The sequence below is a fragment of the Mesitornis unicolor genome, unplaced genomic scaffold (genome assembly GCF_000695765.1).
Source record: "Mesitornis unicolor isolate BGI_N332 unplaced genomic scaffold, ASM69576v1 scaffold46099, whole genome shotgun sequence".
Classification (NCBI taxonomy): Eukaryota; Metazoa; Chordata; class Aves; order Mesitornithiformes; family Mesitornithidae; genus Mesitornis; species Mesitornis unicolor.
In genome coordinates this window covers 34376-47418 of record NW_010210190.1, presented here as the reverse complement: position 1 = coordinate 47418, position 13043 = coordinate 34376, and the positions used below count along the sequence as shown (strand labels likewise).

At 46.7% G+C, this 13043-nt stretch overlaps 1 protein-coding gene across 1 annotated transcript in view; it reads left to right on the top strand.

Moving 5' to 3' along the window:
* The first annotated feature begins 291 nt into the window (after positions 1 to 291).
* TGM4 (transglutaminase 4) overlaps positions 292 to 13043 on the top strand; it is a 26200-nt gene continuing 13448 nt past the window's right edge. The window contains exon 1 of the mRNA XM_010193103.1: positions 292 to 601. Coding sequence (XP_010191405.1) covers positions 292 to 601 — 310 coding nt within the window. The remainder of the gene's footprint in view (positions 602 to 13043) is intronic.

Here is a 13043-nt window from a genome sequence, read left to right as displayed (position 1 = left end):
CATTTCTCTTGGTGGTCCCAGCGGGAGTTTCCCCAAGCAGATTTTTCCCAGGCCAACTCTTGCCCCAGAAGTCCCTGCAGCTCTGGCAGCACAGGAGGTTTTGGGGCGGCTCAACCCAGTAAAGTTTTATCTCTGTCTTTTCCTTCAGGCCATCCTGGGCAAGCTCCTGTTCGGGGAGACGTGGACACCTCTGTGGTGGGTCGGCCTCATCGTGACGCTCTGCGGCCTCGTGCTGCTGCACACAGCTACACCCCATCCAGCCTGGCTCCCAGTGGAGAAGAAGGATGCGTGATGGCAGCCGGAGGGGACACAGTGCCATGCCACCCCTCACCCCAAGCCAGCCTGCCTATGGCCATGCACCTGCTGGCCCCTGCCCGCCTGCTGATCCGCCAAATTGCAAAGTCAGGCTGGTCGCAACCTTCCCGGCAGGCCAGTGGTGGTGTGGTGGCAATGACAGCTTCGAGGGAGCTGGTCCGCTCTGAGTCAGTGTTGTGGAAATCAGGGCCAGAGGCTTATCGGCCACTCCTCCTCTTCACACCCTGCGGCTGCAGAGCTTTCCCAGTTCGGGGAAGGCTGAAAGTAAACATGGTGGCTGTGGAAGGTGCCTGTGCATCAGTATTTTTCCATAAGGGGACCCATCCTGAAATAGGATAGCAATCAGAAGTAGATGCTGAAGGTAGCTGATATATCTGCTTTGCTCTTCCTGACTTTCCTCCCTGCCTCCTGAAATAGCCCCATGCCTCCCCTAAGCTCCTGCTGTCTGTAAGGCTGTGGAACCTTTCAGTAATTCCTTCAGCTTCCCCTATCGGTCAGACACACCTTTTAACTTGCCATTTGTATTCGAGGCCTGTAATTTCCATTTACCCATTCATGACATGTTGCTTACTGTAAGGTTACTGCTCTTTCCTTTAAGCTCTTAACCAGAATGGGTTTTAGACACCATTTCTGGTTTGTGTAGGTCAAACTGTAATTTTGGGAGAATACCACAGGCTGCACGTGAACAGGCAGCTTCTTTCACTGAATGTCCATGTTCGGCACTTTCCCCACACCCCCTTAAGTTGATGATTGCATTAATGTTTGGTAAAATGGAGTTTCTCAAGCAACCTTTTTTTTATGCCACTGGATGATGCTGATTCCCATTCTTTTGATCAACCAGATCAATGGCACCAACACACGTGGTAAATTTTGGGTAAGTGATTATTCTGTGGTCAGGATGAGATGCCTGTTGACACATTCCCTGTGTCAGGAATAATTTCTAAGGTATTGACTTCTTTTCTATGCTCACACACCTTGTTTTACTTGGAAATTTTTTAGTTGTAATCCTAATTGAGGAATGTAATGATGCCTGTAAATGTATGCATCATGCTGCTGATATTACTTGTTTGCTCTGGGCTTGCCAGGTTGTCTCTGTCTTCTTGTAATCGCAGAAAGTGAGTCAGGGCTGTGGCATGTGCAGAAAACCTAAGGACACATTTCTGCCAGCCTCTGTATCAGGACCTGTCAGGTTTGTCATGACTGGCAGATCTGCGCCATGTCCAGCAGAAGCATAAAAATAGACCTGCAGGTGGAAATGCCACTGGAGTTGGGTTTGTGCCTTTTCTTTCCTTGTATCAGAAAGATGAAAAGTCAGTGTCCCCAGAAGAGGCTGGGAGCTGTTTGGGCCAAGTCCCTGCTGCAGGAGAGCATCCTGGCTCATCACAGCTGCAGCTGTGTCCCAAGAGAGGCAAAGCCTTTGCCTCTCCTGTTCATGTGCTCCTAAGTCTTCTCCTCCAAAGAGAGAAGCTGCATATGTGGTGGGGAAGAGGGCAGCGCTCCGAGTACCTTTCCTCTTTACCAACATGGGTCTTTGCACCTGGGGAGCTCTTTAGGTGGCAGCAGAGGAAGAGTGGGACATGACTGGCTGCCAGGGAGGCAGGGACTTCACGCAGTGACCCAGTATCCCTCATAGGTCTGCAGAGATGATAACCAGGAATTATGCATTTCTAAGTATATTAAGTCTCCGTAGACCTTCATATATGATGGAGAAATAATGAAGGCTACAAGCCTGATTTGTTTGCTGCTGTTATTAACTCTCAGCCAGCTGTAAGCCATGGCCATTTTCATGCAAACGGCGGGAAAAGGACTGGGCTCTCTCCTCTCTGATTAATTTGGCTGTTGCCCCTCCTCCTAACAAACCTTTTGGAAAGTTTATTTAACATGGACTATCTCAAAACTGACATTTCTTTATTACAGTCACTGTTGGAGGTCAAGGTGTAGGAGATGTTTGCACATGTGCAGAAAGTGTAGGCAGCATTGATGACATTGTAGGCATACTTGGTGACACTCACTTCTAAGGTGGAAGAACATAAATTAGGGCTATAAAATCGCTGTTGTAAATACTTGAAGGTGGGAGCAGAAACAAGTTTTCCTCCAGTTCCTGTGAGAGGAAAAGATTGCTGAGCAGGGTGCATTTTTTGGCAGAATCCCTCTCCTCTCTGTGTGCCAGGTTTGACACATGTCTGCTGCTGTTGCCTGTCACCGTGGGTCCAGGGCTAAAAGGAAGGCTGCAATCGCGATATGGTAAAACAGTGTGCTTCTGGTGAATGGTTCATGTGTGGTCATCCAAAATGTGGCTGGAGGTGATCTCAAAAAAGGATACCAGCATTTCCAAATTAAAACACTGTCCAAAGATCAGTGGCTGAGATTTGGAGGTGTTTTAGACCAAAAAAAGAAGTTATGCAAGACTAATGAGCAAGCTGTGTTTGAGCAGTTCAAATATGGTAGACCTTGTAAGGGGGATGAAGATTATGGCCACCTGTAAGACCTTCGTTTACCAGCGCAGAAGGTGGGTTATCCTTATGCAGGAACTACAGTAGTGTGCTTGCATGGAGGTTTTGCATGCTTAAGCCAAGGTATTTTTATAGAAGAGTCTCAAGACACACATTTCTGCTCCAATTCCAGCGAAATACACTTTTATTTGCACATATTCCAGACGTTGGCTTTTCCCACGCCTTTTCATCATTGTCAAACACAACTCTAATTTTTCAACATCTTGTTCATCAGATTTCCCTCAAGCAGGACTATACCATGTCATGCTTTAAAGCTGTAGGTGCATGTTTAACAGCAAGGCTCACAGTGTTGCTCATGAAGATTGAAGTAAGTATTCTTTAATTCATGGTGGGTAGCGTTTTCAAAAATCTGTTGTATCAACAAGGTCCGAGACTATTATATTCTAAGGTAAATAATGCCTTGTATACCTTTACAAGGAACAAAGCCAAATGAAATTATAGTTGCAGTTGAACCCTAAAGTATAGTTTGACTGATTAGGTAAGGAACTGTAGATAAAACCTGAGAAATGTCTCTTGTCATTGACAAGGAGCCACTGAAACCTGGAAGGTTTGTATAACAGCTCAGTCATAGCATATATCAAAATAACTTGAAGGACAGTGTGTTTACTCATGTGATAAGTTGTAACAGTGGATGCGATAAATAAGATGAGTAGATAGTTCTGCCGAGTTTAGTATATTTAAATTTTCTAAGGAATTTGATTCAGTGCCCTGGGTTGACTCTTCAGAGATCTTAAATATTGATCGCATTGCAAGAGTGACACACACACACACACTTAATTCCACTAAAATATTGTGAGCAGTGGGGTGTTTTTGAAGAAGGAACTCATGGTGACTCAGTGACAAAAGAGTGTTGCCATGGCTCTGACCTCAGCTGTCACAGAAAAACCGTGAATGTAGGAATTAATGGGTTCTAATCCCAGCGTATTCATGGTGCCAGGTGCTCTGCTCACCTTCTGCAAAAGAGCAGCAGCAAGCCTTCGTTTTGGGGGTTCAAGAGCTGCGGAGGGGACCATGCGGTGCCTGAAGCTGGCTTGCTCTTGGAGAAAGATTTGAGGTGAGCTCAGGTCAGTGGTAAAAGCTTTCACAGGAGAGCCAGGAGTTTGTCTCTAAAAATTGAGGGTGTGGAGTGTTGTGCCATGTCACTTTTTAAAGGGAAGCAAGAAGACTACATTTCTGAAAATCTGGTCCCAAGGAAGAAACAGACTATTTTCGACTGTAAAACAATACCTTCTAGCTTCAGGCAGAAGATGGTTGTTGGGGTAAGGGTTTCAGTGCCCTTTCTAAAGCAAGTCTGCTTGTGGGGTCCTGGATCATAGACAGAGATCAGGCAGGTGCAGTCAGTCCTAGTGGTGCCCTCAAGGCCCTGACGTAGTCAATGGCTGTAACTGACTGGAGTGTTGTTTCCAGCACTGGACCTCCTCCCAGTTCCAAGAGGGGTGTCTGGAAACTGAACTGGTAGCAGGATACCAAGATGGAAGGGGTCTGCGAGGGGAGGCTGAGGGATGTGGGCCTGTTGGAGAGAGAGGCCCAGGCCCGGAAAGAGGCCCAGGCCCAGACCTGATAGCAGCTGACACATGCATGGAGAGAAGTTAGAAAGGCAGTGGAGCCAAGCTGCACTACACAGAAATGGCCAGAAGAAGAAGAGGCAACAGGCAGTTTTGAGAGTTTTAAGCTGGTCATCAGAGAAAAAAATGTCACCAGGAGGTTTGTCACCATAGAGGCGGCAGTGTCTCCACCCATGGAGGTTTTTGAGACTCAGCTAGACAAGACCTCAACTGACCCGATCTAGCATTGGTGGCTGTCACATCTGGGCTGGAAGTTGGACTTCTGTGACATCTTGATAGATTTTGTGGGCAACACCATCTGTGACTGAAGCTGGTTTGCCCTTTTGCCTCTCAAGTGTGGCAGTTCCCATTAAATGTTGCTGTGCCACAGAAAGGAGGTTCCTCCTTGAGACACCATACAGGTCTAGGCCACCAGAGGCTTGCTGGCTAAACATGAACACCATAACACACTTGCACTCATAGCCTGAAAACAAATGCACTGTTATCAAAGGAGAAGGACCCCACCGTACTCAGCTGCAGATAATGATGTGCTTTGTGCATTTGAACTGCTGGTTAAGGAGGCAGCCAGCCAAAGCGGTGGCTCTCAGGGCAGGGTAAAACTGACCAGCCTCAGCAACGCAGCATGGGGTGACCAAAGCACTGGGGAGCCTGGACCTTGCAGTGTGCCCCATAGCTGCATGCAGTACTGCAGTCACCCATGTCCAGTAGCAACATTTGGCATATACAGAAGAATTTTTACCCTGTTGAGCAACCAACCAGCCACTCTCCAAGGAAACTTTTTGGTTTCTGGCAGTTTAATAATCCTCTTAGTTGCTTTGATTTTTTGGAGGAAAAAAAGGGAAAGTGGCTATGAATGGCTGTACTAATTGCCAAGGCTTCCTATGCAGTCTGGGGGCTACTGCATGGCCTTGAGGTTCTGAGGGATTGCTGGTGCTGGGTTAATGCCTGGGGAGCTGCTGGGTTGGGCCTCCTGCTCCCGTTTTGCTGGGGGGAGGTGATGCACACCCCACTCACCCCTGTGGAGGTCTTACAGTCACAGACGCTCCACTGAGACAACGGAAACCAGTGGGAGGGGAGGGATAGAAAGAGCAATAGTAAGTGGGGTGTGGCAGATGGTACCACCACTTTTTGGAGGCATGTACATTTTGAACCCATCGCTCAATCTCACTTGGCTCAGAGGCCACTATGGGCAGGGGTTTCAACCCACCTGTGGGAGCTGGGGCTGGGGCTTGGCTGTTTGAGCAGTTCACCTCCTCCCCTGGCAAAAGCGGAGCCTCTTCATTTTTGCAGCAAGAGGTAAGAGTCAAAAAGTTCTGCTTGGCACCGTGACCTGCTCTCAGTGCATGTGCACGGTCTGAACATCAGCCACGACTTCGAACCTTGTTGCTTTCAGTAAGTTTAGGCAACACTGAGGGAGAAATGAGCAGTGCCTCAGAGAAGGATGAGGCATTACAAATACCACATTTCCCACTGCTGAGCAATTGTTTCCTCATTTAGAGAAGAGGTATTTCGAATTACTCGATCCCTTCAGGACACTCCTGAGTTAGGCAACTCACAGGCATAGCCCTGCCAGGAACGGGCACTGCACGAAAACTCTTCCTAGGAAATCCTGGTGGGCATGGAGCTAGTCCAGCTGCCTGCCAAGTTGAGAGCATTTTGTGCTGCTGTGAAAGGTCTGGATCCTGTGGAGTGAGCTGGTGTCTGCTGGCTTGGTTGCTTTTCAGGACAAATAACCACAAATCCCTGCCCTCAGTCAATCCCACTATACCAAGGAAGCCACAGCACATGACATCTGCATGACCAGAGGTGGACCAAAACCTTTACACCCGCCATGCTCTGGATCTGCTCCCATGTGGCACGTGAGCCAGGTCTCCAGGGCTGGGCAGGACCTGCTCCCTCCTGCAAACCTTTCTGGTCTAGGAAGTCTCTCCCTTCCCACCACATAGCAATTTTGGTTGTGCTGCAGGCTGGTGGGGATGCAGCACAGCATAGTCTGACCTGTAGTCTGTAGACTGTGTACATCTATGTGTATATAGACACACACACCCACACAGACAGATGAGAGAAGCCTTCGCACCACCCCTGCAGAAAGAAATGTTACTTGAAGACACTGGCATGCAAGTTTCTGTTTTCTCACTTAGACATGTGCAACCAAACACATATCCTGTAGGTGGGAAGGTATTCTGTCAGTATTTCCCTTGTTCTCTGAAGCTGTTTTTAATATATGGATAAACTATTTTATCCCTGATTCAATATTTGCGCTATTGATTTCCTTGCCCTTACCATTTATTTTTTTGCAGCCCTCTTTTGCTCTATTTTTCCTCGTACCTTTTCATATTGTTTGCTCTAGGTGTAGTCTTGTGGATATGTGTCCACAGTGCAATCAGTCAGTGTGGACATGCACACTCGAAGCTGGTTCATGGGTCAGTGGCAGGAGGGTGGATACAGCCCTGGAGTAACTGCACCCACCCCGTTGGACCCTTTCCAAGCACACACTGTGGGCTGCAGAATCGGATGGCAAGGGCAAAAGGGGGTCTTTCTTCCCATTTTGGCTCTCTTGATGGGATGAAGGTGTGAGGAGTAACCTAGCAGGTTAGGACCATTCAGTGTGGAAAAGAGATGTTTGTAACGAGGGCTGAGAAGACTGTGGGTTGGATGGAGAAAGTAAGCTGGCAAAGCTTCTGACTGTCTTCTCTACCACAAGGACGGGGGCCGCAAGGGAAGCTCCAAGAAACAGTTTCAAAGCCAGAGGATCTTCCTTCTCCCACAGTGTGTCATTCAGCTGGGGAACTCCTGCCCAGGGGACACAGCAGATGTGTTGGGTTCAAAAGGAAGGCAGTTTTATTTAAAAATCCTCTACTGACTGGAAGAAGTGACGCGATGGAGATCTTTTTTTGTCATTTCCTGCACAAAGTTCAAAAGAAGTGTTTTGCTGAGAAGCAGAAGTACCTTATCGCGAGTCATTTTAGTCCAATACATAATGTACCCTTCTCAGCACTGGACTGTGTTTATTTCAGTGTTTCCAGTACAGACACAGTTGAAGGTCAAGAAGTCATACTACTGAAATCCCAAGTTCAAACTTTACACATGGTTTCTCCTTTATCTAGACTGATTTTGCAATTTTGCCCCTTTGATCTCAGCCAGGGAAGGAGAAAGAAATATTGAAAAATAACTGGAAAAGATATTTTAACATTATATCATTTTGACTGGCTGTTAAAGCAGCTCTGTATTTTTCCAGGGTGGCCTGGCCTAAAACTTCAATTTCCTCTCATGACCACAGAACTTCTCTTTTAGAGCAGGAAAAGTGCTACACAAGAGCATTTTGTCTGAGTAGGGATCACAAGGCCATAAGCCTACATTTGGTATATGTTTAGCTGTGGTCTCTGTTTTGGCTTTCCCTTTGCCTTCTTCAGGAGCAGACTCCCTGGGTGATGCTGGGTTGGGCACAAAATATTATGATTTTTGTTCCTTCTGGAGGTAAATCATAGAATGGTTTGGGTTGGAAGAGACCTTAAAGATCATCTAATGCCCAAAACTAGTCACCTGCACCCATAACGTTAGGTCAAAAGCCTCCTCTTTCAAGGATCAGTGAGAAGAAAACAATGGAATTTCTGTAATAATTTTATCGTCATCAATCACTTGTCTGGTATTTGCCTGTGAGAAACTCATTACCAGGTAGTTGGGTCCAGATGACTTGGAATCAATTAAGACCTGGGCTTGGCCATCTTGCATCAACCCCTGACGTCTGATTATCTGCCACAAGTTGGCTCATGTAAGATCAGAAGAGAATGGGATGCCCTTGGGGCGTAGCTGACAGGCCACTGTCATGGCCCATGGTTAGTGTACATGAGTGAGAAGTGATCAGATCAGCACTCCTTTCAGAGTACCCACAGCACGTCAGTCTCATTACATAGATGAGATGCATCTCACTGCTATGAAATTCTTACCAAAATACAAGTGTAATCAAGTGGTGAGGGAAGGACCAATGTAGCACCTCCAATACGGTCCAGCTCAAGAGAAAGGGCTTTTGCCCCCAACAGACTCTTGGCTGTTCTCCATCTGTGTGGGTTTTTTTTCTTTTTATCCCTCCAGGACTTCTCATTATTTATCATTCCCTAGGCAGTGATTCAGGAAGGACTGAACACATACTAGATGGTACATCTGGGAGCAGTCCTGCAGTGGTCAGTGGAAGGCATCTTCTCACCATAGTGCCCCACAGGACCCATACATGGGCTTATGTGTGTGTGTACCTTGGCAGATGGTACACACATTGCTCACCCCTTGGAACCTTGGAGCAACTTTTCAGGGCAACTGGAAGGATTAGTTCCCCCTTCCAAAGTGCCAAAAAAGAAACCTGTGATGGCTTCAGTCTGTGTTTTATTTTGCATGTTACTCTGACTAGACATATTTTAAAAAAAGATAAAGCAGAGGCAACATGAAGTCTTATGTGGTTATAAAATATGTAAGTCGGTACATAAGCATTGTAAAAGACAACTTCTCCAGAACTAGACATAGGGTTACAAGCAAATAAAACAGGAAAGCTAAGGATTGGGTTTCGCTTCATGTCCTTCCTACTTGGCATTGGTATCTGTGGTCATACTCTGGAAATTTGACTTGTTCCTGTTATTTTTGATACACTAAATAAACAAAACCCGAGACAAAGGGCAAGCTTGTAAATAGGGGAGCAGCCACTGGGGAATTCTGATTTTATTTGTTTGCATTTTATTACCTTCTTATGCCAGCTAATAAGGTGACTTACCTTGCAGCAGATAGATGCAGATAAGGCTGATAGCCTCTGGTGTCTGAATTTGCAAGCTGGGAAGTGAGTAGCTGAAGTTACTGGTGATGGGCTGGAGATTGCCTGTGAAAAAGGTATAATCTCCTGCTTCTGTTAATTAGAGGAGTACACTTTTTATGAGATTGAAGCAATTAACTGTGGTAACCCTCTGGGGGAAAAAAAATTCTAAAGGGCTGGTATTTTTCATAGTTTCACCAAGGAGGAGGAAAACAAGCCATGCCACTGAACCGCAGGCATCCACTCTAGCCACGCTGGCCAGCAAAGACAGGAGATTTGCCTGTAGGAAGTGCAGAGATCACCTGCTGACAACATGAAACAAGCTGAAACCACATCTTTGAAAGACGTTCCTGCAGTTTAAGTTGAAATCCCTTTTCTCAGACCTTGCCAAGAGCTGTCTTGGAGTATATTGCAGTTCAATGGACTCTCCTGGCAGGGCAAGCTTGTACAAGCCAGGGGAGGAAGCTTGTTCAAGAGCGCTGCACCATGTGCCAAGTTTAGTGCCCTTGGATTGAGATAATACCAGAGCACAGGAAAACAGAATGGAAGCAGGCAAGACCAGCAGCTGCCAAAGTGAAAGGAGAACTGAAAGCTAGATGCTCACTACTGGCATAAACCAAAAATTCCTCTAGACGGTTAAAAGGTCAACCATCTTCCAAGATGAGCAGGTTCATGGCAGGGCAGAACCCACACCCATCTAACTTCTGCACTCCTTCCTTGAATTCTAAGGTTCAAAGTGAGGGTCAGGACAAGCACGCTGTTGAAATCGGCCTTTTACAAAACACTATAGGACTGGAAAAGTGACTGTCCCTGGTGGATACATGTCCTGCCTCCACCACTGACCCTCCAGAATGCACCTACTTTTTTTTTTCAGAAGCAAAGTGTTACCAATATCAACACTTTCCCGTCTGCAAAAATCTGTAGTTTTTGCTGTTGGACTACTGTGTCAACGCAATTCAAGCTGCCTCCAACCAAGTATGGCATGATATATATATATAACAGGTTGAGACTGGATTAGAAAGCTACTCTCAGTGCCTTCAGATGAAATGTATTACTCTGTTGCTGCAAATAAGTGGAAAGCAGTGATACACATCATAGATGTTCAGATAACAAGTATTATTGGTTATATTGTTGTACAGACATTCCATGTATACTTGACTTCATCCCGTGCCAGTTCTAAACAAAAATATCTTTCAGCTTGCAGGAGGAAAGAAACGCAGAATAAAAGCAACACCGGAAGGTAAATTGGGGTTGTAGTGTTTTTTCTCAATAGTAAAATATGTACTTGCCAGCACATTGTCTGGCACTGAATGGTGAGTGATGCCCCGTCTACTAAGAACGCTGGCGGTTCAGATGCTCATACAGATGTCCTGTGAGATTATAGATGTGTACTGAACCCTCCGTGCCCCGGGATGCGCTAGTCATGCTCTCGACTAAGGACACCCAACATACACCTGCCAGCAAGTGGTGGCATGCCCAAAGGTGGCATCTGCTCCGTCAGCACCTCTCTGACACCGACATTGCAGTACCAAATGAAACATCCTCCTGGAGTAAATACCTAGCGACCTGAATTGATGGAGAAAAGTTGGTGCCTTTGAAGGCTTCCATAGGGAGATGTCGTTTAAGGAGATCTTACATTTAGATGCAAGAGTCTTGCATATTAAATCCTACCTTGCTGGACCCTGGGCTGCTGCCATGAAGGGAGGCATCGTAGGGCTGAGGCTGCTTCGGCAGCTGAGGTACCTTTTCACTTTTGGATATTTGGAGACATGTTTGCATCTTTTTCTAGCCACTGTGCTCATGTCACTGTTGGCCTGTGCTACCAGCTCTCCCGTCCATGGGGTAGCCTCATCTCTCCACCTTTGGTCACACTAATGACTATGGTGGCAGTGGGGTATATGGGGTCCAGCCACCTCCTGGGCAGAGAGACCTTTAATATGGCTGTCAGCAAAGAGCAACCAGCAAATGGCTCCTGATCTACCACATGTCTTGCTCCTCCTGGACACAGCCTGTGTGAATGTGATTTCTCTGTCCCACCCCATGCTGCTGCTGAGCTATTTCCGTGGCATCCACCTGACCCCGCAGGGAGCAGGCCAGCACCAGGGTCCTTTGGTTTCCCAACTCATACATGTGAACACTGGAGTTTAGCCCACAGCTTCAAGTGCTTCTGTCCAGACATGATGAGAAAAATCTCATTAACTTCAAGGAAAGTTAGACAGGTCCTGATGGGGAACTCTGTCTTCCTAAGGATTCAATGTTTGTGAGCTGCCTTGTAAAGTCAGCCCTCGAGCTGCAGTCCCAGTGACCTGGACGGTAGGGCATAGGTGCATTCTTGTTACTCATCTAGCCCATGATTTTACTATTTGTCAGTGAAGGGTCCGTCCACTTGTCATCTGATTGTGCAAATCCACCTTCCATGTGAGTTGGGATTTAAGTTTCACTGTTTTTCAGGGTCTGACTATGTGCAGAGGGAGTTGTAATCTTTTTTTTTTTTTTCTTTCCCCGGGAACTTCCTTTCTCTAAACACCACCCCTTGGCAGTGGACCTGCTGACACCTCAGAGCTAGGCACTGATAAAAAGGGCAGCCCATCTTCCTTCTCCACACTCAGAAGCAGGTGGCAGAGCCTACTCAGGAGCTCAGAAGCTGCTGGCATCGCAGGTACCTGGGATCAAAACACCGACAAGAACCATGAGCAATAGCACTGGTGAGTTTTTAACACTCAGTACGATAGCCTTATGTCAGATGTGAAGTTTGGCAGGTCTCCTGTGGGGAGAATGGATGTGGGGGGTTTCTCACCCCTCTGACTGCCGTGGGTGTTACTTTGGGGAAAGGTGTTTCAGTGCTACCGCTGCTCACGGGGAGTAGATTTGCTCTGGCTGTGCAAATTCTGGTTTTGGCAGCTCAGTAAACCAGCTGAAAAATGCAACCTACTTTTCGTCACTTTTCATCAATCTGTAGACTGGCTCTACTGGTGATAATAGGAAAGAAACGGAGCTTTTCTAAACTTGTTCTGTGTCAAGGTGAAAGGAATTTCTTTCTTTCAGGCTACTTAATTTTGTAGATTATTGCTCTTTAGTGATGACTGATACCATAGAACAAAATAACTGAAAAAGGTATTTATTTGGACTTGAGCTCTGTCCCATGGCCATCCTGCTCGTCCTTTTATCAGAAGATGCTGCACTTCTCTAGAAAGGTGCCTGACTCACTCCTGTAGCAGCTGCTGAATCACCACCGCTGGCTGTGCTCCTGGGGCTGGCCCAACCCCAGGATGCCCAAAACCCCTGGGATTTTGGGTGTAGCCAAGCAGACGGTCTGCGTGGTGCCTGCAGTGGAACTGGGAGGAGGTCTCCACAGCCATCAGGAGGGGAAGGGTGTCCTGACAGCAGAAGAGCTGAAATTTGCCAGGAAGTCTTGGACAGCAGCATCTTTGGGATGCAATCTCATGTCTCTGGGATGTGAGAGAGTGTTTGCTGGAAGCTGTGCAAGGATGAAGGGTAAATGGAGGTGCCCAAATTTTGCTCTCTCTTGCAAAACTACAGTTCCCATCTCACTTCCCTCCTGTCCTTCTTAGCAGCCCTGATTCCCACTGAAGCCAGGCATGCTATAAATGCTCTTCTCCATATTAATTTTATTATTTTCGTTTAAACCCCATCACCTCATCTTCATGAAAAAAGGGCCCCAAATCCTTACCAGTGCAAAGCTCTCATGTCCCCGTTTTTGTTCTGGGTCATCTCTGTGTTCTCTAAACATCATCCCAGGAAGGTGGCTTGTGATGAGGCCAGCAGGTTAGTGTAGGAAGGATCCTGAAAAGTGATACATCGTGGAACTAGGAGAGAAAATTAAAAATAATGTCT